Below are 27,151 nucleotides of genomic sequence, written 5' to 3'. Positions count from 1 at the left end.
ACATGAGGGGGTGGGGGGAAGGGTACACTTTATCAGGGCCCGGAGAGGCCCGGCCCAGGCTGCAACCCCCATGGGTATGTGTGTGGGAGGGGCCCCATGCTACAGGTCTGTACTGGGCCTGAAAAAATTATGCTTGGGCCCTGCTTCAGGGCACACACTAATCTCAAACTTATCCAACAGAAGCAGAATTTTAAAGAACATGCTGCATGTTTACAGCAGGGAGCAGCTTGTTTGCTACAGAACTGTCAACACAAGTCAAAATTAGTGACACAGAATCACATTCTTTATTTTCCCCCTTTCCAACTAGCTGAGAGCAGCAAGTTCACAGTGAAGGTAGGATCCATATCAGCTGACGCCATCAATATCTTAAAGTGGCTCTAATGATCCAGCTCATGAGAAACTTGTTCTACATTTAACATTACATCACTGTGTTTTGCACCTGGCCTCAAGTCAGAGCCTTATATAGCCATACATTATAGAAGATAAAGAAAATTGACTTGATTGCACAGGGCAAAGGCGAATTGCTTTTGTCTAGAGCAGCAGCAAGAATGTCAATTTCAAGACTTTTCCATCCTCAATCCAGTCCCTAAGGATGTTTCCTTTCTGGACAACTTCCTCCCTGTCCCTAACCCCTCAAGTCCTCTCAATCCACACACCCTTGAAAAAGCCTTTAAAGAAGAGGAGAAGGCAGCAGGATCTTGTTCCATGTCTCTTGCAAGAATTAGTTCAGTTTTATTCCTTCTGAGCTGAGCAGAGTTGGTGTGCAAGTGTCTTTGCTGTGTAACAGCACAGTACAATCCAGATTATACACTATTATTGACCATTACTACTGAAGTTCATCCCATGAGTTCACAGTGTCTTGAGTTACCCCTCTTACAATTATTGCCTTCTGACTTTGGGTGAAAGTGGACTAATTTTCTTATTTTTTATGGTTGACACAACCTCACCTGTGAATGCTGCTTGAGACATCCTTCATCCAAATCACAGGCAGATTGCCAATTAGACAACTACTCACCCACCACCAATCCAAGGGCTACTAAAATCTGCTGAATGAAATCACTCAACTTCATTCTCATCACAGGGAAGGATTCATTCTATACATTCTAAACACAGGCATGTGAAGCTTTATCATATAGCCGGCCAACATGCCCATGTTCCACCCAAGAAAAAACAGACCAACAATGCAAGATGTAATACTGAATCAGAACAACAATGAACACTGAAGACGGCTAAAGTGACTCTCATCATCAACAACAAGATCCTCAGCTTCGCTCAACAAAGTATCAACATCACATTCACATGTCTTCCAGAAGTCCAGAAATCCCTTGGAGGGAATTGCCAGAGTTAGCAGGTGACCCATTACTGCAAGGCCATCTAACTTTTAGCTAACCTGCATTAAACTAAATCAGACAATTGGTTACAACTCCTTATTTTAAAGGAAAGGATGGCTGCGGCATACAGAGACTACAGATCCCAGCATGCAATTCTTTATTTGATCCAAGCAATCACTCATATGAAGAATTTCTTACCACAATGCAGGTACACCTTAAAGATGAGGGTTAGGCCATGGGCTCTACTCTGACCATCCCTGCATAAATGCACCTGGGAAAGTTACAGGTGTTACTCAACAGCACAAAGGAAAATCCCAAGAACAGCAAAACCACAAACACCTGGGTCACTATTTCGGTAATGAAAGCCTCTGGGTGTGTCCTCAGGGTACACACTGGAACCCCCAAAGCAAGTGTCCAGTTAGTAAATCCAGAAACAGAGGCCTTCACGTTCATTTTAGAACTGCTATGGCAGAATAAGGAGAAGAATGTTGGCTGCCAGGCTCTGCTCTATCTGTACCATATAGATAAAGTACACTCAGAATGCTTCCAAGGGGTAAACAGACATTTTTCTTCCTAAACAACATTTTTATTCCACCAAGCATACACTCAGACTAAACTGCTTATAAACAGAGTCCCAACCAATTTAAAAACTATAATATACACCAGACATGGTTTCACACAGATATCAAATAAAGATTCATCATGACAATTTGCTCATTCAGTTCTTCACCGGTTTAGCAAGATCTACGCAGCAAGAAAAGGTTTTGGCATCTCAGAAGCAGGAAAATTCAGAAAGCAAGCAACTAGATCCCAGCTAGATGAGTCACCTCAGTTAATAGAAACTTCCTGAAAAGTTAAAGAACACCATATAATTCTATAAGCTACAGGGCAGAGGAAACTTTTCTGTCCTGGTGACAAGAGAAGTTACCAATAAAGGGATTGTGTCCATAATGCTTCACTTTACCAATACAGCCTCTATTTAGCTGGCAGGGGGGCATGGAAATTGGCATAAGTCATCCTTTACCAGTGCCCTCCCCAACCACAGCTACACGCATGTATAGGTGAAGATGCTCTTCTGCATCTCTACTTGTCTCCCACATTCCCTCTCTCATGCACTACACTCTGCCATCAATTATTGACTCTTATGTCCTCCACCCACTACACACTTTTTTCATGCCACTCTATGTAAGAGTCTCTCCTCCAGTGGATCAAGAAATGCCCTCCCTTTCCTCCAAGACCCTCTTAGAAAAGCAGTTTGTGCCTACCTGTCCACTGCTAACCAGTCATCTCTGACTCACCACATGACCCTTTAACATAGCTTACATTACAGTATAAACAAGTTTATTTGTTATTTTTAACAACATCATTGGGATTACTAGAACTAAAAGTCATTGGAACTATTAACCAGAGAATTATGAAGTTGCTTTGGTTTTATGGTGCACTGACTGCTCCATCCCCTCCCCTTTTTTGTGTGTTGTCTAATTTAGACTGCAAGGTCAACAGGGCAGATAGTTTGTCCACTTACATTTATAAAGCACCATGCATACTCATGCTGCCACATACATAAAGATCCCCATTTTCTAAACAGCTGCCATTTCCAATGGTCAGTCTGGCAAGAAGAAAGCTCAGAGGATCTCAGCAATTTACTTTAGACAATTAGAAAGCCAAATATCAGCCATCTGGTGCAAGATCTCTAGAAAGCCAAGACTGCTTGGTTCTCATCCCAGTAGATTCAAGGGCATGAAGCATGAAGAAATGTAGTTCATAGGTCCCTGTGGAGACTAGAGTTTGGATACTGAGAAGAGAAATTTTCCAGTTAATGTGGAGCTTGGAGTATACTTAGGAGGAAACAACTGGAGCTTCACACAGCACTGTCTATAGTGAACTGAAATAAACCTAAACAGTTTCCACAGAGCTAATTCCACCTTTGTAAGAACATAGGCTCTTGACTGTGTTATTGCACCTATGGAATTTTGATTGCACCAGCAGTCTCAAAGCCATCTAACTGGTGTAAAAGAAGACAGCAGAGGTGAGTCTGGCCTGTATCAGAATAGGATCTTCAGACCAGGTAGTAATTTACCTTTCTTACCAACATAAACTACACCCTTGAAGAGATAAGGGATGAATGAAACCACCATGGCTACCCTCCACTGCAAGACAATATAAACTTCAAAGCATGAAGACTTCTAAATACAAAGACAACAAACCCTAGTCTCCTCAGAATTATTCTGCAATGGAGGAGCCACGAAAACATCGATGCAGTTTAATAGAAGCTCTTTAAGGGGCAGATTTCAACAGCTGCTCCCTATTTTATTTCAGTGGGATTTTCTATTAACAGAGCAGCTGCAGAATCAGACTCTGGCTCACTAAGGTCTCCTCCCCAGCTCTACACAACTGATTCTGAATGTGTCAACTGAAGCCATGGAAAGACACACAGCTAGTACTGGAGAAGCTGCAGGGCCTAAGCTTTTTAAGAGTAACCCATCTCAGAAGGCCAGTAGCCAAGCAACTCATGAGCAATCCAATAAGCCAGGGCACAGGATGGAGGAAAAAACCGGATGGTAACAGAGTTCAGCGCTGAGATTCCAAGATTACAGTGAAAGTTTTAAAGTTAGGAAACACTGAAAGTTTTTAGTTAAACCACAGCCAATTTACTGCAGTAGCTCCTGAACATACAAATGGTAAATTGAGGCTTATTGTATGAAGAGAGACTGGGGCACAGCAACGGAAATTTAAATACATCTCAAACTATATATAAAATGACTATGATCGAAAGGAAAAATTCAAGCTGCTAGAGCCTGAGCAGTGAGGGCACAAAGCCAAGAAGAAACAAAGTCCAGCAATTCCTGTTTGTGAATAGACTGTCAGTGGATTTTCAGCCTTCTAACGTCAGGAAACCTATAAACATCTAATGTCATGTCACAGGGCAGTACAGAGCCACAATGGGACTCCATGGTGCAGACAGCAGAAAAAGCTAGCCTACATATGTCCTAGTTTCTCAATAAAGTTTTGCTTTAATTTTCTAAGATTTCAGACAGTCGAATGATAAATTGCCATATTCACAGCAGTTTCAGAGTAGAGGTGGTATAGAGGGGAGATTAGCGCTCAAAGAAATGTGCCATGTATTTTTTTCATGAACTCATTTCAAGTGTAAATTGGGCAAAATACTGCTTCTCTGATCAATACTAATCCTGCCAGTGGCAGAAGAAACCAACTATTACTATAAGCCTCAAATAATTAAATGCACAACACTTGGAACAGCCATTAATTCTCACTTTTCAAAAGTGATTGCTGTGACCCACCCTAAAGTAGATTTAAGTAACTGGTGCATAAAACCAGATATAAAAGCATTTCAAATGGATGCTGTCAAGGGTGGTATGCCAAAATTTGTTATAATGCAAAGGCAAAGAAAAGAAACTTTCCCTGCCTCAAACAGGCAAACATGCAAAAGGGACCTGTTGACCTCAAGAGCCCAAAGAGGAAAGCTCCTTATTTGTGCATGTACTTAGAATGCCCACATGGAATTTTCAACTTACTGCATCTACCAGAATTGTTTTAATGCAGTTAAAAACATCTTCCAGTTCAGCTCTCGCACCTTTCTTCTTCTACTATCATCTTTGCTTCTCTTCCCAACCACCCCCGCCTCAGTGTTTTTTCTCCCATCTCTCACCCATTCCAGGTTCTCATTACTCTCACTTCCAAGGTCCACCCACTCAACTTGTATTTAAAAAGCATTCACAAGTACATATTAATTTTATGTACTTTTCTTACGTTAATACTCTGAACAGACACTTCCATCAGTGAATCTAAAAATGTTTTACGAAGGTGGGTACATATCCCTATTTGTAGGGATGCAGGAATCAGCAGTGTGACTTTCTCAAAGTCAGTTGCAGAGTTGGGAACAGAAAACAAGCCTCAGAACTGTCTGCAATTCTAACCTCTAGGCAATGCTGCTTCCCTTGACACAGTATTTGATAAGGATTCAAATTACTTCCCTTCTAAAAAAAATGAAGTATGCCAAGTGTCAACATTATGTAGTGAATAATATCTTGAGTAGGCCTTAATACAAATGACATGGTATGCAGCTGAAACAATGCATTGGAGTAATTCACGAAGAGGAGAGACTTTAAAAAAATGTTAATAATCTCAATTGTTTCTAAAAGCACCAGAAGCCCCAGGAGCCTGAAACTTGCACCACTATATAATTTCAGTTTAAGCCTGAGTTGCAGCCATTTGACCTGTATGTAGTTGTGGCTTGCACCAAAGTCACTCTCTGCTCAGACTGAGGATATGGACAGAATAAAGAGATTGTAAGCTGCAAGTTTCATCAACTGGAGAGCATGTTTAGACTAAGATGTGGCTGCTTTCCACCCACCCCCTTCAGGAAAGCAGCTGCTACAGTTCAGATTTAAACTCGAAACTAATTCTGAAGCTGAGAATGGAGGTTCAAGAAAGCCAAAAATCACCAGAATTACTGTTATAAAATGAATGAATGAAAAGATCCTATATATTAGCTCTCTATTATATGTAGCTGCTCCTTCCCACTTTCTCAGCATACACATTCTTCCATCAGAGACTGTGTAGCTAACAAGCTTTGATCCCTATATGCTGGGTGGAATCATTTGCCAGCCGAGTTGATAATGGCACACTTAATAAAACTTTTCACCTTCTCTTTACAAACATTAAGTAATTCTCCTAACCATCCCTATGAGGGAAGGTACCTTATTTATTTTTTACCAATGGGAAATGCAAGGCAAAGAGTTGGAGGCACTTGCAGAATTATGTCACCATAACAAGGCCAGTGCCAAATGATAAATTCAGATAAATTAAGTTTCCAACTTGATCCAGCTCTAGCAGTGGACATTAAGTATTTTTTCACACACTTACTACAATTTTAACTAGCCACTAGAAATAAGCTATTTTTCCACGATTAAAAACCAGCTCACCACAAAGGTTTTGGGCTCACCTACAACAGTAAAACACTATGCAAAACTCAACCTAACCTAAACAACCAAAGTAGAAGCCTCTCCATCACAATCCTCAAGCAAGAGCTCGAGTAAACAGAGGTGCTTTACTTTGCCATATGCCCTGAAGGATAGATTAGGCTCTGTAGGAGTACAGCTATGGGGCTGAGGATGCCTCACTGGGTGGGAAAAGGGCCTTGGCTTTGTTCAGTAGCAGCTTTTGTCTTCTTCCTTGTGTAAATCCCATCAAATGGAGTCCGCTCTACAAGTCCTCTCTCCCCAAAATGCTCTGCTCAGTGCCATATCCTGTATCACACCGCATGCCAAAATAAAATGTCTTCCTTTATGACATCCCACCACTTCTTGGTTCGGCCTCTCCGTCCTCTTCCTTCAATCTTGCTCTGGTCGACTCAACCACCCTTGTCTGCCTGTGGTGCTACACAATAATTATCCCTGCAGGCCTTACTGTATTGTATGCATCCCACACACCTGTTTACTGCACGTGCAAGAGAAGAACTTGGGCTGGCAACAAGTCTTACTGCACAGTGCCACAGAGGGGAAACCTGGGTACCTAAATGGCAATAGGTGGACAGGACCTGGACCACTGGCCAGCTGTCAGCCCTGACCAGGGAGAAGGGGTACACTGGTTAGCCCCGGGGCACGGGGAGCCCTAAGGTCACTGCTCAGGATGCACCCCACCGCCCTACCGGACCCGGCGGCGCTGTTGCGATAGGGGGTGCGGGGTGGGAAGGCCGGCCACGCACAGCTAGGTCTTGAACCACGTGGCGGGTGGGGGCGCACGGCCGGACCCCAGAAGCGCCGCCCCCCCCCCCAAATGACACAGGTGGGCGGGAGGGGAACTCGCCGGTGGCGCTGCCAAACCGGGTGGGCTTCGGGAGCGGAGGTTCCCGGGTAGGGTCTCGGTGAGCCACCGGGGGGCCCGTCCTCCGACAGCCCCTCAGCCCTCCCCGCCCCCCAGCTCCACGGTCCCCTCCCCCACCATCCCCTCCCCTCCATAGCCCCTCAATTTCCTCCCTTCCGCGGCCCCTCACTGCCTCGTTACACATGCCGCAGGACACCCCGGGCCCCCCATATCCCACCGGGTCGGGCCCCCCAACTCCCTCCTCTCGCGGCCCCCGCCCCTCACCTCCCCCAGTAGCTCCAGGGCCTGCCCCCGGCTCACCGGGACCCCCTCCCCCATTCGGTGGGCCCCTCCCCCCTTCGCTGGCACCCCCCTCAGGCGCCCGTTACCTGCCCGGCCGCCGTCCCCGCCCGCCCCGCGCCGTTGCTGCAGCTGGAACGGGATGGTGGCCCTGAGCGGCTGCAGCCCCCCTGCTCCGCCCCGGCAGCAAGAGGCCCCGGCGGCCCCCGCCATCCCCAGCTCAGACCCGACCCCACCGTCGTCTCCCGCGAGCCCCAACGATAGCAAGCGGACACCCCTCGCGCTGCCGCTTATCAGCGCTTCGGGGGCCGAGCTAACCAACGCACCTCGCCGCCTATTGGGCCCCGGCGGAGGCTAGCTCCGCCCACCGGCCAATGGGGGGGCCGCCGTCGAGCCGCCTGCACGCGCGGCGTGTTGGCTCGAAGGGAGGAGACCGGCGAAGGTCCCGCCCCTTACGCAGGGCCCAATAAGAAGAGAAAGAAATGATAACATCCTAGTCAGTCCCCGCCTATCCCGACTAGAGAGCAGTCAAAAGAGCACTAGAGGGGCTATCCACCCCCGCTCAGAGACCAATCAGAAATGGAGGAGCACGGGGAAGGCCCGCCTCTCTTCGGAATCCAATCAGAATCTCCAACGAGACTCCCACCCCTTACTCCAGGCACCAATCAGAAAAGGAGGACATGTTTGCGTCCCAACCCCCTCCCCAGTGACCAATCGGGAGAGCAGGAAATGCTAGGGAGTCCTGCCCCCTCTCTACGCTGTCAGGCAGGTGTGCTGCTGCCTTAGCTCTCGCGTGGGCTGGGGCCCAGCCTCGTTGGAGAGGGAGTTTCTTTTTCATTTTCAGAGCCAGCTACTGCAGGGCAATAAGGCGAAGCCTACCCCAGGCCCACGGGGGGAAGCGCGCTGTGCTAGTGCTTGAGCTGAGCATACAGCAGGCTACCCCGCTAGTACCTAAAGTTACCAGATACCCTCCGCTGCAGGAAACACCCACGATAGGATCATAGGTGGTCAGTATGGGGGTGGGAGTCAGGACTCCTGGCTTCGGCGTCTATCTCTGGAATGGGAATATCGTCTAACAGGAGCTCCGACATTTTACTGGTTCATGCACCCACACCTTAAAAATTGTGAACTGACGGAACATCAAGCTCACCTACCAGTATGGGAGCTTCTTCAATTAGGGAGAGTGGAGGTTTCATTCACTGCTACGTTACTGGCAGGACAAAGCAGCGGTTCTGCCAAACTGCACACCTAACCGGCAACTTGGTCTCTTTTCTCAATCTCCAAAGGGAGGATACTTTTATTGAGCACTAATACTGTATGTATATGTGATTATCTTCACCAAATATTTAATAAGAAGACCCTCTTATTAGGAACTTAGGTGTATTGGACCTTTAGTTTTAGCACAGCAAAACCTTTACTAACAGTGAACCTCTTTTGTAAAGAAAACACTTATTTATAAGAGGGTTCTACTGGTCTGCATTTAAATAATCCTTTAATAGGGGTTCCTGCATGACCTGGAATAAAAGGAGCAAAGATTGGCACAGAAAGATAATTCCTGAACACCGAGGAGTCTAACCTATAATAGTTTCCTGACTATACCAACTGCTTCCTAATGCCATAGGAAATAACTGTGATAAAGAGCAATTTTAGCTGAAATGCACCAATATCCACCAAAACTATAAAGCTTGAATTTGATTTTATTGTAAACAAAGAACAGTTGTATTGCACTACTCCAGTTGATGTCACGGAGATGTTTGAGGATGGCAGGATAAATGGCAGCAATGAGACCATAAGAAATGAGATTGTTTGTGATCACTTACCTCATCTCATCTTTATCAATTTGAGCATTCCCAAGAGATGTCAGATCAAGAGATTGAAGCCCTTTATTCACAATACAGGTACAGCAGAGCATCCCTCATTCAATTCCCTGCCTGTGAGCCTCACTGACTAGCTGTCAGAAGATACCAACTTTCAGTCATTCCTTGCTCAGATTTGAACACCATAACTAAGGCTTTCACCTCTTCTATGAATACTCCAAAATCATTCAGGCCCCTGCTACTGAATTTCCTAAATTCAAAAGGGGGGGGGGGGAGAGGAGAGAAGAAGAAAAAGGTAGTTTAACTGGTTCAGAGTCCTATTAGCACTCCTATTCTTAGAGATGTTTCTTTTAAAAATGAAATTATCTTACAGGATATTTAGAAGTAAGTAAATCCATTTATCTTGACACAAAACATCATATGATGCATTTGCAGCATCACCCATATTATACTTCACAGAGTATGCTTCTTCAAGGAAACTTTTTCTTACTGCCAGCATTGAAATATAGCTGAAGGAGCATTATCGTATGTATCAGAGCTAAAGAAACAAGTGTACTGCTGGGAGGTACTGATAATTATCTAACAAAATATGAAATAATAGTTGCCCCAATCTCTAAAAGTTTAGCATAAAGTTATCACGGTGCAGGGGGAGAAGAGGAGGGAGAAGAGACTGGGACAGACATTTGCTCAGATAGCCTAAAATTTAAAATAATGTTTTCCTTAGCAGCCAATTAAGCTAAGTGTCACTTATCAGTAGGTGATGGGTTGCTCAACTTAAAGATCTGACCACTGGAAAAATATATTATGCAAGAACAGAAATCAAAAGGACACCCTTTCAGTCTTTTCTCAACAAGTAATCCTGAGTGCACTAATAATGACTGGAAGCATAGAAAGGAGGGGTAGAAGACAAAAATATTGCTGCAGTTATTTCATAATTGCATGAAATCCATTGCTTTAAAAGATATCTTTGTATCCACTTACAGTAATATGTTTTTGACTGAACAGTACATTAACAACACCTGTATCCCATCATCCACCTCAAATAACTTAGCCATTTCTAACAACAATTGTCTGAAGTGTTTACACTATTATCTTTGATTTGATATAATTTTTGTGAAGAATGCTGGATCCTCAGAATGAGGCATGTTTATGAACAAGTCACACTAATGAAAATACCTAGCAATTATAGTTTCAAAGCAGTGTACAAATATTAATCCTTCCAATATCTTTGTGAGAGAGGCTTTTAAGTATTAACCATTTTTTTGCAGTTGGGGAAATTTGAGGCAGGAAGAGGTTTAAATGACTTGCTTATGGCCATACAGGATTAGAACTCAGGCTTCTTAGTATCTGCTTCAAGTTCAGTCCACTGCCCCATAGTGTCTTTCAGTGTTTGAAGTACAAGGCTGAGATTTTCCAAAGCACTGAGTTTTAGCCTAACTCTGCCTCTACTGAAGTCAGTGAGATGTTCATTTTTTGTCTTTAAACTAGAAAAACCTGTTAAGGAGAGTTTTCTCCTAACAGCAGCTTCACTATTATTTATTACTAGAGGAACCATAGCTTTCCCTTCTTCCAGCTGAAATCCACGAGTTCTATCTCAGCACAGCTTCCCACTAAAATAATATAATTTTAAAAATCTGGTGGGTGAACAAGAAGAGAAAGAAAACAAAGAGGAAAAAATAAGCAACTACTGTGGATTTAGTCAGATGCCACAGTGATAAACAGAATATAAACACTTAAATTAGAAACAGGTAGGGGCACAGAAAGCAAAGCCATGTGGGCTTAAGTGATAGGTTAGGGTTTGTCTACTTTAGCAATTTGTGCACCAGCGGAGCTGCACTGATGCAAAACTTCAGGGTAGATGTACACCAGCATACAACAGGGCTTGCACTAGTGCAAAGTATGCTGCTTTCCAACCAGAGTAACTCACGCTGGTGCCAAGAACGCAAGCCTTTAGTGATGATGTTCTGTACCTCCAGGGTTTGATCCCCAGTCCAGGTTTTAGGATCTGATCCAGCTCCAGTTGCCATTGACTTCAGTAAGATCGGAACCTCTCTCTCTAGGTGCCAATCCTCTAATCTACACAGTGCCCTCAACTCAAATGGACTTTAATGGGGTGATTGCATTCAAGATCTCAAAGATACTGTGCTACTTGCAGGATCAGACCCCTAGGAGTGTAGATTCTGGAAGTGGCTCTAATTAAATGAAGGAGCCGCATTTGTAGCCTCCAGAGATTGTCCCTTCCAGTGCCCCAGCCCCTGCCTGAGGAGATCACTGCAGTATAGGTCTTTAACAATGGAAGGGTTAAAGGTTGGGGGAAAAACAGGATCATTGGATTGCCTGCAGAGAAGAAGAGAAAATCCAAGCTGACCCAGTTTGTTAGTCCAACCTGTGAATCCACAGTGATAATACACATAGCTCAAATACTCTGGAATGAATAAAAACAGATCTCAAGGTTAGGCCCCATATTATTAATATATTTTATTTTGATATCACCTACCTGGCCACAGCATTCCAGGCACCTCAAAATCTACAAGCTTAAAAGAAATCACACAAGATCCAAATCATATAAAATATTTAAAAGCTGTATCACAAGAAAATGGTGAATGAACTGGGCCAAATTCAGACCCTAGTGTAACAGTCAACTGCAGTGGATGAATTTGGTTCCATTCTGCTTTATACTTCCAGCTTACTTTCTTCAAATCCTGTAGGGAAAAGACAGAAACAAACACACACAGGAAATTAAGCTACATTTTACAATATATTCAAACAGCATTAATGAACTGGATGAACCTCACAAAAGCCAGGAATTGCAGACGACACCCTTAAACTATCTTGTACTGGGGTACTGCAATAGCCTCCAGGCAATGGACAAACCAACGTACCATGGGTACCATAACAGAGGGACAGCAAAGCAGGTTAGCTACTCCATACCGTCATATGTCAGGTATGCAAGACTCACATGTACTCTTCGTCTTGTGCCTGGTGCATCTTCTATGAAGTGATGGTGGCTCACAGTACACAGAGGTTAAGTGATAGGATGCCAGCTGCAGCTTTGTTTCTCCTGGATTTGGAAAGTTTAAATGGTACCCTGAAGGTTCTAAAATAAGGGATTATTTGAGACACATAGCACACCAGCATAAATATCTTATTAGTCGTGTCTGATAACTTCTTCCTCTGCTGTTGGCTTCACTTATTGTTTTAAACTTATTCACTATACAACGCCTTCACACCAGTTTTCTGTAATTTATACCATTTACGGTCTGATAGCTGGAAATAGCTAACTTCAAGTATTTTGAGAACTCATTTTCTTTGAAAAGATTATATTCAGAACAAAAATAAGACTCAGTCCTACAATTAGATCCTTGCAGGCAGGCAGACCTCCTACACTCACATATAAACTCAAAAGCTCTGCATGGGTGCAAGGGTCTGCTCACACAAGTACGACCGTACAACTGGTATTAAGAGTTGTATTTTATTTCCTCACAAGACTCATCTACTCTTCCCCTCCCTTATCTCTTCCACTCAGGTAGGCCAGAGTTTTTAAGAGAACTTAACACCCACTGTCAGAGCCACATTTTCACCATTGCTATGAATTTTGGTTGCAGAGTTCTTTTGAAAATCTGTTCACAAGTCTCACAATGTGAGCTGCTGGGTGCTGAAAATCTGGAGCTCCAATTATAGGGGCCAATTGGAAATCTGGTCCTGAGATATTTTGAAAATGTGACTCCTAGAACCAACCTACTGTCCATTCCTTCACACCTTCAGGTGCAAGGAACTTCTCCTTTGCATCTCCCACTGCTTGGAAGAGCCTTTCACTAGCTCTTTGTCTCTTCTTCCACCATCCCACCCACACCTCCAATTCTCAAATATAATTTGGGATCATCTCTTCTGCTCTTGCTCACATTAGAACTGTGTAGTTACCTTTCAGTTCAGACTAGGACACAAAACTATATATTGCATAATAGTTTTCATACAAAACATGTCAAATGTATGTGATCAAACTTCAGGCCAAGGGCCATTTTGTTATAAAAACTCTCAGTGGCTCTTGTAATCCTGTCCTGGCCCACCCTGCGATCAGAATCTGTCTTATGGTTTCAGACATCATTTTTCTGCTTTCCAACGGGTGCTTTCAGAGGGGATGTTTGGTGTGCAGACAGATAGGTGTGGTATGCATATCTCATGCAGACGCAGCAGAGCCTGGGAAGCTGTGAAGTAACTAGATAAGAGGAAAAGGAGTGAAGTGGCAAAGCAGCCTGAGCTCCACTTTGACCTTTCTTGAGACAAGAACATTTTATGTGACAGAAGTGAGCAGTTGATCTCCCTTAGTGGGTATCACAGCAGAGCAATGCTCCTCATCCTCCTCCTCTATCTCCCTGCTCACAAGGCCGGCTGCTTCCATTTGCATGGGGAACACTCAGGACATAATTCTTGCATTGAACGCACTCATCCTCTTATTTCAAGAAGAACTCTCTTGCAGGAGGTGTGCGTGCATATGTTGCAATACTTCAGTTAATGAAGGAAGAACAGACACACAGAATGATTCTTATTATTGAACCATAGATGAGATATAAGCTACAACTCTTTGTTACTAAAATCTTTAAAAGAAAAATATACCTGCCTACCGCCATCCCCATAAAAACTCCTAGTCCAATCACTCCTAACTAGGGGTACTGTAGAATCAGTCCTTGGGTGGGAGCGCATATCCACTCCAATCCTACCCCTTCATGGGCAGGAATTATTTAGGATCTCCTGTGTGGCAGCTCAAACTCACCATCTTTTTGTTGTGTTTGTAAAATACCTACCACCATGGGGTTTTGGTCCCTGACTGGGATTCCTAGGTGCTACAGTAAGACAAATAATTCATACATAATAAAAAAAACCAAACACTCTATTTCCAGCCTCTCCCAGAAGGACACACTATTGACCTTATTCACAGAATCACTATCTTGAATGCAGGGGAAAATGATATTACATATTCCCAGATGGCTTTCTTCTGCTGGATACTATTTTTACAAGTTCTCCTCAATTCATCTGAAATCTCATACTGGTACCTTAACTTCCCGTTAATTAGAGAGTCCCTGAGTCTGTTCTCCTGACAGACCACACAGAATCCACTCCTCCAAAATGTGTGTATGAAATTAAGAGTAAAATGCATATGTTAGAGACAGTCTCTTCTAGGTTGTTTCTGCCTTTTTGTACACAAAGACTTTTCAAAAGAAAACCACTGACCCTGGAAATAACTACACTTAGCTCTCAAGGTCCAGAGGGAATAGTGTCAAAGGAACAGAAGATGCATGTAAGTCAGCTAGGAGCACCAAGAGATAAGAAAGAAGAATGGAGCAAGAACTGATGAGGGCAGGTGGTAAGAGAACACCTCCATCATAAGAATACAGTGAAGAATGGAATTAGGAATGCTGAATAGAGACAATTGTGACTGCATTCTCTTGTCTAAGCTTTAAACTAGTAGCTTCGCCTTCCTATTAATCCCTTATCAATCAATCAATCCACACCTTGTGAAAGCTCAAACAACTTTCAAACAGTTTCTACAATGGGACACAAACCGAAAGCTATCATGGCCGCCTCAACACTGGTGTTTTCATGCTGTTGCTTCATTCTGGCATAACAGAGGTAATACAAATGTGTCCCAGTGCTTGTGTTAACCAGATTGTGTGTTATAAATACAGTTGGGGTGTTTGCAGGCTGAAATGAGATGTAGCTTAGCTTTGCTACTTTGAAAAGAAGCACTGCTCCAGATCATCTTCTCAATCTGGTCCAGTCTTCCACACCAAGTTGTTTCTTCCTTCCCTAGATTCTTAGGCCTGGTCTTCACTTAAAAGTTAGGTCAACATTGCTACAGCTCTCAGGGATGTGAAAAATCTACATCCCTGAGCACCGTAGTTATAATGAGCTAATCTCCGGTGTAAATGCAGCGAGGCTGATGGAAGACTGTTTCCTTTGACCTAGCTACTGTCGCTCAGGGAGATGGAGTTCCTACAGTGATGGAAAAACCCCTTCCATCACAATAGAAAGCATCTACACTTCAAGATTAGAGTGACATAGCCTTACCCACAAGGTCTCCTGCAGCCATGATCTACTTCGTTCTGCCAATGCCTCTAAGATCACCACCTCTACTAGCTGTAAGACTTTTAGGCAGAGCTCCATAAGAAGGAGAGAAAAGAACTGAAAGTAAGGAGCATGGTTAGGAGTGGGATTGAGCTGATCATTAACAAGGCTGACAGCTGCAGTATTTGGCATTCTGCTAGAAATCATTGGTTTTAAATTACCCCACAATGGGAAAACAATTATCTGTTATCTATCAAAAGGACTGCAGCTATCTTAAAATCTCACCCATCATCCCAGAATGGAAGGTTTGTTTCTATTGTGACAGGAGCAAACATCTACATGTGCATTCTGGACTTCTTCAAGAGCTGCGGTACTTCCAGAAGTCACTGCCACAGCTCCAAGTATGGCAGAGGGAAAACAGTTACGTTTCTGATGTGCTGGATCCTAGATGTTGCACTCAAATATAGCTGAACAATGCAGTCATCTCTTCATAACAGAGGTTCCTGAAAGCTGTGCTGCAAAACAGCAGAAGTGATGCAGTCTTACTGTGAGTGCTTAAGGGCCATAGGTTACAAACCCAAGTTTTGTTTATTATGTCTGCTTGTTTCTATCAATCCTGCTGTTGCAATTTCTGTAACCTTCCAACCCTGAACAGTCAAGAAGCAGATCTGATATACTGCAGCCAGCCAACTGTCATTCCCACCCATCTGTTTGCAGAACTCCAGAATGCCGACTGTCTCATCAGGAAGAGCAAATGCTGCATCAAAGCTTCAGAATCTATCAAATCTGTCCCATGGTATCTGAAGCGAAGTGCTGATCTAGTCAATAGTCTCCCTAAGAGCAGCCTTTTTAAAAAGCACAGTCTGTTCAGCACTATGCTGAGTATTTATATTCTGCATGTGTAGGAGAGTCTATTTCTGTGTAACAGGTTTTCCTCCTCCCATTGCTCTGAGTCACACCTTTAAAAAAAACCCAAAAAAGCCCAACTCCATCACATGTCCCCTCCTTGGCTCAGAGTTCGTTAGCTTCATTTGAAAGACTGACAAGCAAACGGGAACTCTCTCAGGCTGAACAGATCCAGCTCTAGTACCACCATTCTGGTCTAGCACGCAAGATCTGAATGAGATTAAGGAAATTCCTTGCTGTTTACTATGGGTGGGAGGGAGACAAAGCTTAGTTTTAAGGTCTTGATCTGCTGAACGTGGAAATGAAACTTCAAAGGGCATGTTTTTGTATAAACCCGGCTTTCCCACAGTGTCCTTGAGCAAAATTCCTCACTCACTCTAAATTGTTACATAAAATGGCTACCTGCCTACCACCCCCATTCTCCAAAGATGGCTGCTTTTCACTAGTGGGCAGCTGGTATACTCACATGGTTTGAGATGAAAGGCTCTATATGGCAGTGATCCCCAAACTGTGGGGAACACCCCCCTAGGGGTTGTGGAAGAATGTTCAGGGGGGTGTAGGGCAGGACCCAAGCCAGCCCCCATGGGGACAGGAAGGGAGCACCATGCTTCCAACCCCACTCTGCCCCAAGAGCAGCTCAACACCCAGACCCACTCCACCCTGAACCCCGCTCCAGCTCTGCCCCCAGCCCCACTCCACTCCCAGGCCAGCTCTGTCCTCATTCCCTTTCCGCCCCCATCCCACCTCCACCTCTACCCCAGCCACTGCCACCCTCCCCATCCCCAGTTCTGCCCTTAGCCCAAGCTCCATCTCCATTGCTGAAGAAGCCTTGGCAGTGCAGTAATGCGAGTGGGTGTGGAGATTCCGTTAATGGTGGGGGTGTGTGTGAGAGACTGGAAATGTTTGTGCACCACTGCTCTATAGACTGTAAGACAGCATAACTGATCTTATTTTTTAAAATTAGAGGCTTTGACAAATTATTCACCACACATTTAAGCTACTTAACGAGTCTGATCAAGCTCACACTGAATTCAGTGGGACCTTTACCATTAACCCCTAGCAAAAGTAAGACAAAGTATTATGAAACAGGCAATTTGCACTGAGTCATGTATCATCATACAGCAGGAAGGAAAAAGTTAGTTTAAGAGGAATCACTGATGTCAAACATTGCCAGTTTAATAAGGGAGCATGTAAATGAATAAAGAATGGCACCAATGAGAGGAAGCCAGTCAAGTACTGAGGAATCAATGCCAGCTAATGTATGGATTCAGAAGTTAAAGGGCCTGGTTAGGGAAACAATGTGGGAATGGTGTCTACCAGTTAGAATGAAACACTAGAAATCTCCACTCATGGGTTCTGTTCCCAGCTCTGCCATTGATTCATCCTGAGAAACTCACTGCACCACAATAAAATGGGTATAAAAACTGACCCTATCTCAGAGGCCTAACTAATGTTTGTAAAATGCAAAAGTATTAATAGTCACAGAATAATGGCTTGCTTAAGAGAATGCATTAAAAAACATTGGGAGGAAGCATTAAATTCCTGGGGTGGGGGAAACATCACTTCTGAACTAGGGCATGAGACCCTCTGTAATTAGAAGTCTTATTTATGGACCAAGTGTGATCCACTGAGCATTAGCTGGTGGCCTGCAGACAGCTGGCTGGTCACATGGTGTTGGCTCTCTTTGTTTCCAGCTACTAAATTGCATTAGAAGAAGTTAAACATACATTAAACATTTTCCTGATATTACTTTTCCCTGTAAACTGCTATATTTGGCACAGGAATGTTATTCTATCACAGAGGCAAGGTGGTTCCAACAACAATTTTTCTATTAAGATGGGTTTCACATTATGAAAAAGCTGAAGACCCCATGAATGAGGAAACACTGTAGATAGAGAGAGCTGTTTAGTAACTGGTAGAAGGTAGGAAGAAAAAGCAGATACTGAAGGAAAACAACACATCTGGCTCAGCATAACAGTCTATATGTTCTCATGAAAAGAAGGTTGGTCTTTTTTGGGTGGGGTTCCAGCTGGCATTTCTGAACCTTCTCCTAGAGCGGCCATCTTGTTGAAAAGCGATTGTGGCAGAGTACAAGACCAGTGGAAGGAACTGCCATCTTGTTTCCCCACATGCTTTAACAACAGTTTGACAATCATTAGAAAAAGTACATGTTATTGACTCAACTCATCACTGCACTGGTGTAATGCAGGGCAAAGTGAATACAAAATGCTAGCAGTCTGATCTGGTAACATTTTACACATATTGGCGTGACTATAAAAGGTGCAGGGCAATGATGAATTGGGGCCACTGTTTAAATACTGAAACACTGCAAACCAGATCCTGCCCTCAGCTCCGCTCTTGACTCCAGGAAAATTGACCAGCTGTAATCAAGGGCATAATCTGTGCTTAAAGCTTTTTTTTTTCTTTATTACAGTTAAACCATTATTCTGATTGGTAGGAAATTACATAGTCTCTGCTACTCCTTATACACATTGCCTGGGTCAGTTTTAGGGGAAAATGATTGCCCACAGGATAGGGTCAGAAATGCCAAGTGAGATAAACATTTTAATCTCCCTTCCCACGTGTGTTAGAGTTTCATTCCTGGTGACAAATGTTTTTTTATCCATGTGAATGTTTGGTCCATTGGACTGAATAAAATGAGCAGAGTTTTCCTTTAAGGAAATGTGTAAAGGACTTGATTGATCAGGAAGCAAGACACTAATATCAGTGCCAGGCAGTTGGAGAGCACTGCCTAGACTGGAAGGAATGTATTGAAGGAGAAGGTCATGAATTCAAAAGCAGCCAAGAGGATACAAAACACCCAAGCTTGATGGGGGTAGGGCAGGGAAAGCATAAACACATCTGGCCCATTATGAGGTGTTTTGACCCGGCTTAGCAAAATTTATTTGTTATTTTATTCAATACATTCAATCATAACTTAAGAGTCGAGGGGGAGGAGGAGGAGAAGAAACCAGGAAATCTGACTCTATGCAGCTATAGTTCAGTGAAAGCTTTTCCACTTTCAGCAAAGCTCAGACTGGACTGCTTTCTGTTACACTAGAAGTCAGCTGGGCCAAACTGGCTTGACCTTGTTCCTGGATGCAAGAAAATGCTGGCTCCAGACAGCTGCCAGCATGTCAGAGCCAAAGTAGAAAAAGTAATTGCAAGGGTTCTGTTGGAGTTTCCTGCAGTACCTTTGTCTATCTAAAGCTGGCTGTGCCCTGTAAAAACTTCCAACTCAGTAAGTGGTAGGTGTCCAAGACTCTCAATATTGACAATTTTTGTAGCTATTGTTTACACTACAATCCAGTATCCTTGCTACATTCAAACTGGCTTAGAAAAGGAACTTGGGGTTGCCAGACAGAAGGATTCTGAGCTGCCCTCTGCTTCATGGGAGATCGGAGCAGGAAGGGAATGAAGAAGAGGCATCCGTTCATCTCAACCAGCTGTTTGCTGAAAGGACTTTAGGCACATACTCTCAAAACTAGACACCCCTTTGCATGCAACAGCTGATGAATATTTGAATGGCTAAATCCATGAATAAGTACACTGTGCCAACATGGAAATAAATCCAACATCCTAGACTTCTTCATGACTGCTACAGTCTGGGCTTAAACACAAGTTCACTCATACTGGGCCTAACCCTGAAACGTGCCAACGGCCTCTTGAGAAGCGCTTGGCACCCTCAACTCCAACTGAAATGGAAGCTCAACAGGTTGCAGAGCCAGGCCTATTACTGTGAAATTGCATCCACTCTCTTCTGTCCTGACTAGATTCCCTACTGCTCTGCACCTTGTATCATCTATTTACTCACATGAAGAGGGTGCAAGTACTACCAAATCAGAATGTTCTGCACCCTATTTGCACAGCTATAAATAACTACACAAGGTTCAAGACAGTAAAGAATCAGGCCCAAGATTCTTAGCCAGTGACATCCAGTTTGCAGCATCTAGTCACCATCAGCCCTGCAGCAGAGATGCTTTTGTGAAAGACAGTGATCATTTGTCATGTACAACTTGAAGATTTCTCCAAGGAGAGCATAGTTGAGCATGGGTATTGTCCTAGCATTATATGGTTGGGAATGAGAAACGTTTCTGATGCAGCTCTATTGGCTGGAGCTGTTAAACCAAGACAACAGAGAGGCAGATTTAGAACAACTCTGTGAAGCTAGAAAATGAACTGATTGAAACCATTTGGTAACCACCTAAAGGAATCTGTTAATGGAAAAAGTGGGAAGTCACTGGCCATTACACATCCACAGCCATAACCCAGGACCTTAAAAAGGGTACCGAACCATTAGGCTGGTTCTCGCTAAATGGCTGTTACATCTCTACCTCTAGCCTTTAGAGCTGACCACCTGGATGAGTTGTATGTAAGCAGATAAGACTTTTTGGAGGAAAAAAAAACAAAACCAAAAAAGTTACTACCTGTTCTGTAACTGTTGTTCTTCTAGATGCAGTGTACATGTCCATTCCACTTCAGGTACATGCATGCCCAGAGCACTAGTCAGAGGCTTATCCCCTAGCATTACTCATCGGGGCAGCCCAAGTGCCCTCTGCTGCCTTGTGCTGATGCACAATAGTATAAAGGGCAGAGCCACTCCAGATCTCTATCAGTACCCTCTTACCGGAGAAGACTCCGGTATAGAGGGAAAGGAGGGCAGGTCATGGTATGGACATGTGCAACACATCTCAAAGAATAATAATTACAGAACAGGTTAGTAACCATTTTTTCTTCTTCCAATGATTACACGTTTATTCAGTTTCAGGTGACTCACAAGCAGTTCAATCCAGACTACCTGAACAATGACTGAAGGGCTACTGGTTCAAGTTTGGCATCATCTCTGGAATGCTGAGATATAGCATGAAGAGTTGTAAAGGTGGGTATTAATGACCAAGCTGCATTTTTACAAAATGTTTGTTACAGTTACTTGAGCCAAAAAAGCTGTGGAAACTGCTCGAGACTTTTTAGAGTGTGCTACCACCCTGCTTGGAGCAGGTACATTGGCAATGTCATACCACAGACACACGTAGGATGAAATCCAGGACGAAATGCTCTGCATCAAGACTGGAAGCCTTTTCATCCTGTGCAGATCTGGTCACCCCAGCTCAAAAAACAGATTAGAATTCAAAAGAGTACAGAAAAGGGCAACAAAATTATTAGGGGTATGAAACAGCTTCCATATGAGGAGAGATTAATAGGACTGGGACTTTTCAGCCGCGATGACCCTGATGAGCTCTTTCATTCACTGCCAAGATAACTAAGGAACCTGGCAGAGGATGGGTATAAAAAAAATGTTCACATCCTTGGGATGGGATATGGTACCTTCTCTCGGTTTTCTTAGCTGATGGATGCAGAGAGAAGATGGTGTCTGACACAAAGCTTTTGAAGACTCTTGATGACATTGTTGATAGGTAGAGGCACTCTAGAATGCCATGCCAAACCCCGAACGTCCACTAGCCTGTGAGAATTCTCCTGGACCATCTCAACAGGAATATCAAGAGAGGTAGCTACTGTCTTTAAAAGAGACAACACCCGTCTCTTTTATGTCCAATGTGCCATCCTGACAGCGATCGCTAAGGGAAAAATCTGTGACTATGGTGTATGGGGCGCACACACACACCTGAAATGGAATGGATTTTTGCAATCATTCAAAGAGCCAATGTTTCAGATATCGCCTGTGTGTCATGTTTTACTCATATGTCATTTGTCCCCACTTCACCTAAGTGCTGTTGCAGGTAAAGTGATCCCTTAATGTCTCACTAAAAATAACCCCCCCACCATGGCAACTAACAATATATAATATAACACTTCTGGTACAGCACTTTTCAACTGAAGATCGTGAAATGCTTTACAAACATTTACTAAGCCTCATGACACCCATTAAGGCAAATGTGTATTATCCCCATTTTACAAGGGGGTAACCTAAGACAGTGTTAAATGATGTGGCTAGCCTGTATAGAACCAGGTATGGAACTTCAGTCTCTCAACTCTCAGTCTTCTGTCCTAACCACTACATACCACTGCCACTCTAGATATTAGAAAGGTTGGGGTTTTTTTTCTTCAGAAGAATCACACCATTTTTCAGGAATGCTTTTTGTTTCACCTCCTATAGTTGCTGGCACTGCTAAGATTTGGACAACAGGTAAAATTTTCAAATGCACCTCAACTACTTTCAATGAGACATAGGCTCCTAATGCAAGTTCCTAAGCTATTTAGGTGCTTTTGAAAATTTAGCCCAAAGGGACTCCAGAAAATTCTTCATTCTGGGTCTTCCTTGGAAGGTTTTCAGTCCTGGGTAAGGGACCACAGAGGTCTGTCCCTAGAACTCAGCCAGAAACATTTTTTCTTCATAGATAAAGTTAATCTGATTATTGCATGCAGTGGAATCAGATCCAGCCCTTTAATTTAAGAGCTTGTTTAGATCTAGAAGGATAAATAAGTGGCTTCTTACAGTGACATCTAGTGGTAATGTTAAGTTAGTGTAGGAATGACACTTCTGTAAAAATACCTTATTCCAAACTCTGAGGTGATGAAGATAACTCCTGAAAACAGAGACAGAAAGAAGGATTCTCATTCCCGACACAGCCCATAGGTCTGCATGCAAGGGAATTTATTTAAACACAATTGCCAAAAAACAAAAGGAAATAGAATAATGTCCTCCCCTTACCCTCTCTCTAATACATCTTTAAAAGGTCACTCAATCTGTGCTAGTGAAAGAGACTGACTGTACTAGAGTTTAAAGCAAGCACAATGTGGGCAGGCAAAACAAACTTTTACTATATAGTTGTGCCAATGCACCTCAGTACTGATTTACAACTCTCTGGATTATGCTCCTCCCCTTCCCTCCCCTCCCGTCCACTCCCGCCCCAATACATACCACTGGTTCTGATTAGTAAAGTGATAGTGGAATTTCTGTGAGGACCTGGACAGGGCCTTGAGCAAACTCCACACAAAAGTCACTGAATAGCCATCAAATTTCCCATTTCCCAGACACTCCCAACTTGAACTGGATTTTGAACTAGCAGGCAAACAGCAAACCCACTAACAATCACCTGAGCCACCCAGTCCCTAATATTAGTTCCATCGTAGATTTATCTGTGTGAGAAAAGTTCTGGCAAGCTATAGCATAATAGTCATTACCTGGTCCCTTCCTCCTTCCAACAGAAGATGGAAAAGCTCAGCAATGAAGGCATCTATCTTCCTTTCTCATCAGGCACCTGAACAGAAACTATAAAGATTTGCAAGAGAATAATGTGTTTTTACCATTCACACATACTTTGTAAAAATAGAGGCATTGTCAATCATACACATACTGTTTTAAAAACTATAAAAGTGAGCCAGTGTTGCTATTAGACGCATGGGAGATTGGACTCCTAGGTTCCAAGTTCTGTCATCTTTGAGCAAATTGCTGAACTTCAGTGTCAGTTTCATCATCTGTATAATGTAGTCAAATACTTACCACTTTTGTGAAATGCTTTGAAATTCCCAACTGAAATGTTATGGCTAAGTGCAAAATATTACAAATTGCAGCACTGCAAATAAAGACTCCTAGAAACAGAGTTTTCATTCACTTAGAGTGCTGAGGTTGCAAGCATGTCACCGGATCAGGACTCTTATTTCTAAGTGAATATTGACTTTGAAGACATAGAGCAGGGACAGCCTAATAAACCAACTCTAATCATCATAGTTATACACTGTATGTTGCTTAGAGAGCTCTGCTGCTATAACAAAATGCAACTAGACCTACAATAATGCCCTGGCCTTGTTAAATATGGAGATTAATGTCTAATTGATCACAAAATGTCCTTTGTTCTCAGTTCTACAGCTCTTGTCTCTTGGGAACAACAGGCAATTATTATATCAGGGTCAGAAAGCAATTTTCTAAGCAATTTTCAAAACGCTGGTTATTAACTTCTGCAAAACAACCTGAATCAAGTCTTGTCACAGCAGAATCGTCTGTCCCATTTAGCCAATAGTTCCTGTCAGCACTGACACTTCCAGAGAAGTGAGTAACTTGACAGGATTTGCACATTTGCAAGAAGTTAACTTAAGCAATAACATACAACAAAAATCATAAGCCCCAGGTGTAAAATGCACATTTAATTTCATTTGCATATAACTTCTCAGCCACACTGATCTCAAAACACTTTACAAACTATAATTGATGTGCAAGCTGTACAGAGAAATCCTTCACCCGTGACTGAAATACAGTAACTGCTGGGGTTGGATGTGGCAGTTTAATAATGTGCAGAAACACTATACAATAATTTAGCAAAGTCTTCTTTATCCAACTGAATTTAAAAGAAGACTTAAGTGAGGCAGAATAGTGGATATAGTGTACTTAGATTTTCAGAAAGCCTTTGACAAGGTCCCTCACCAAAGGCTCTTAATCAAAGTAAGCAGACATGGGATAAGAGGGAAGATCCTCTTCTGGACTAGGAACTGGTTAAAAGATAGGAAACAAAGGGTAGGAATAAATGGTCAGTTTTCACAATGGAGAGAGGTAAATAGTTGTGTCCTCCAGGGATCTGTATTGGAACCCATACTGTTCAACATATTCATAAATGATCTGGAAAAGGGGTAAACAGTGAGGTGGCAAAATTTGCAGATGATACAAAACTACTCAAGATAGTTAAGTCCAAAGCAGACTGCGAAAAGTTACAAAAGGATCTCAGAAACCTGGGTGACTGGGCAACAAAATGACAGATGAAATTCAGTGTTGATAAATGCAAAGTAATACACATTCAAAAACATAATCCCAAATATAAACACAAAATGATGGGGTCTAAATTAGCTGTTACCACTCAAAAAAGAGATCTTGGAGCCATTATGGATAGTTCTTTGAAAATATCCACTCGTACAGTGGCAGTCAAGAAACTTAACAGAATGTTGGGAATCACTGGGAAAGAGATAGATAATAAGACAGAAAATATCATATTGCCTCTTTATTAATCCATGGTACGCATACATCTTGAATACTGCATGAAGATTTGGTTGTCCCAGCTCAAAAAAGATATACTGGAATAGGAAAAGGTACAGAAAAGGACAACTAAAATGATTTGGGGTATGGAAAAGCTTCCATATGAGGAGAGATTAAAAAGATTGGGACTTTTCAGCTCGGAAAAAAGATGACTAAGAGGGGACATGATAGAGGTCTATAAAATCATGACTGGTGCGGAGAAAGTAAATAAGGAAGTGTTATTTTCTCCTTCTCATAACACAAAACTAGGGTCACCAAATGAAATTAATAGGCACCAGGTCAAAAAATGAACAAAAGGAAGTATTTCTTCACCCAACGCACAGTTTGCTGGTATAAAAATGCCATAAAGAGTCACACCCCTAAGCAACATTTTTATAATGGCAAAATTTTCTAAAATAGATCTGGCCTTATCCACAGTACCTTATAAGACTGTTGTGAGGCTTCACTTTTAAAAGCACTTTGAGATCTTTGTACTGCCATATGGTGCTAATGAAATAAATCATCATCAAATAATATTATAGGGATAAACAATCTCTGCAATGAACTTTTAGCTCATTATCTGTTTTTCAATGCCTCTAAGAACTATCTGTTTGAGTGGAGATGAAGGAATTGCAATTTTAAAAAACTTATTACATTCATCCCATTTCTTTTCATCTTTTTTATTATTCCTGACTGGCACAGAGACTTTCCATTTGACAGAGTTTTCTCCTTCTCAGGTTTGCAACATTAGACTATAACAAAATAATAAATAAATAAATATTTATATACATTTTACTTACTCATTCCATTCAGCACATTGGCAAAATTAATGGGTTATAGCTACAATCCATGTAAGAAGTATTATGATCCTTTTTTGAAAGATGAGGAAACAGATACAGAAAGGTAAAGTGTTTAAAAGTGACCTTATCACACAGCATCACGATGCCAGAGTAAGGAACAGCAAAGCGTGAAAATAATAATGGGGAACTGAGGTTCTTAGTTCATTTATTGCTAAAAGATTTCACCCCAAATACTCCCTAATGGCAAATTTTTCAAAAGTGACGTAGAGGCCTACATCCCAATAGTAGCCTATCTAACTCTGGGCTGTTTTAAGCCTCTGGAATTTGACTTTTGTGTGTTGTCTCACTGAAATGTGAAAGAGCTATAGGGTGTGAGTTCTGATGTGAAAGTTATTTAAGGCCCCAACCCTACAATAAACACCGGTCTCCTCGTGATCTGCTCCATCCATCACCCTAAGCTGGGTACCAAAGAAAGGACTCAGGAGTCCTGTTACCCAGTCCCCTGTCACCCCCGTCCCACCCCACCTCAGCCGCAGGCATCCGAGCGGAATGTGGAGGAGACAAAGGCCAGGGATGAAGTCCCACAAGCCCCACAGTGGCCAGGAAGAGAGGAGGGCAAGAGCGGCACCGAGACCACAATGCCCTAGGCACGAGGGGTCGGGAACCTCCTAACGCTCCCTCTTCCCAAGGGAAAATCATCGACACTCACCGACCTCATGGACCAATGAAACCAGCAAGGGGCTGTACTGACAGCATGCACGATGAGGCGGGGCCTGCCCTAACCAACACGGCTCCCAGGCTACACGGAGAGCATCCAGTCCGAATCTCAAACGGCCCCTCAAACTTTCATCGTCAATAGGCTCGATCCGGCTTGAATGCCCTAATCCAAGATGGCGGCCAGTCCCCCCGTTGGAAAAGCCAGTGGCCCACATCCAAAATGGCCGCCCCAGCTTCGCCGTCAGCCGGGTCTGACTGTGTACCTGTCCGAATCCAAGATGGCGGCGGCCGCTGGCGTGAGGCTGGCTCTGTGTCACGTGACGGGGGTGTGGGACCGTGTCCCGGCGGAAGCGTGAGAGACCTAGCTGGGAACGGGGGCTGTTGGCGGAGGAGCGGCCTGGCACGGAGTGACCGTCAGCGAGGCAGGAC

At 43.2% G+C, this 27,151-nt stretch overlaps 1 protein-coding gene and 1 long non-coding RNA gene across 3 annotated transcripts in view; both read right to left on the bottom strand.

Annotated features, from left to right (window-relative positions):
* FAM117A (family with sequence similarity 117 member A) overlaps nt 1–7,708 on the bottom strand; it is a 29,876-nt gene extending 22,168 nt beyond the window's left edge. For both annotated transcript variants that reach the window (XM_067541088.1, XM_067541089.1), the window contains exon 1: nt 7,547–7,708. In XM_067541088.1, coding sequence (XP_067397189.1) covers nt 7,547–7,670 — 124 coding nt within the window. In that variant the 5' untranslated portion in view covers nt 7,671–7,708. The remainder of the gene's footprint in view (nt 1–7,546) is intronic.
* Nucleotides 7,709–13,311: 5,603 nt separating this feature from the next.
* On the bottom strand, nt 13,312–27,094 carry LOC137148372 (uncharacterized). The gene is made up of 4 exons (XR_010918512.1): nt 26,715–27,094; nt 23,387–23,463; nt 22,755–22,788; nt 13,312–13,490 (listed from the first exon to the last, which is right to left on the bottom strand). It is a non-coding gene; the product is annotated as an uncharacterized lncRNA (long non-coding RNA).
* Between the last annotated feature and the right edge of the window lie 57 nt (nt 27,095–27,151).

This window comes from Emydura macquarii, unplaced genomic scaffold (genome assembly GCF_026122565.2).
Source record: "Emydura macquarii macquarii isolate MOO-44397 ecotype Brisbane River unplaced genomic scaffold, CSIRO-AGI_Emac_v2 contig_629, whole genome shotgun sequence".
NCBI classification, from domain to species: Eukaryota; Metazoa; Chordata; order Testudines; family Chelidae; genus Emydura; species Emydura macquarii.
Note: the sequence above shows the minus strand (reverse complement) of the source record. Positions and strands in the feature narration are given on the sequence as shown.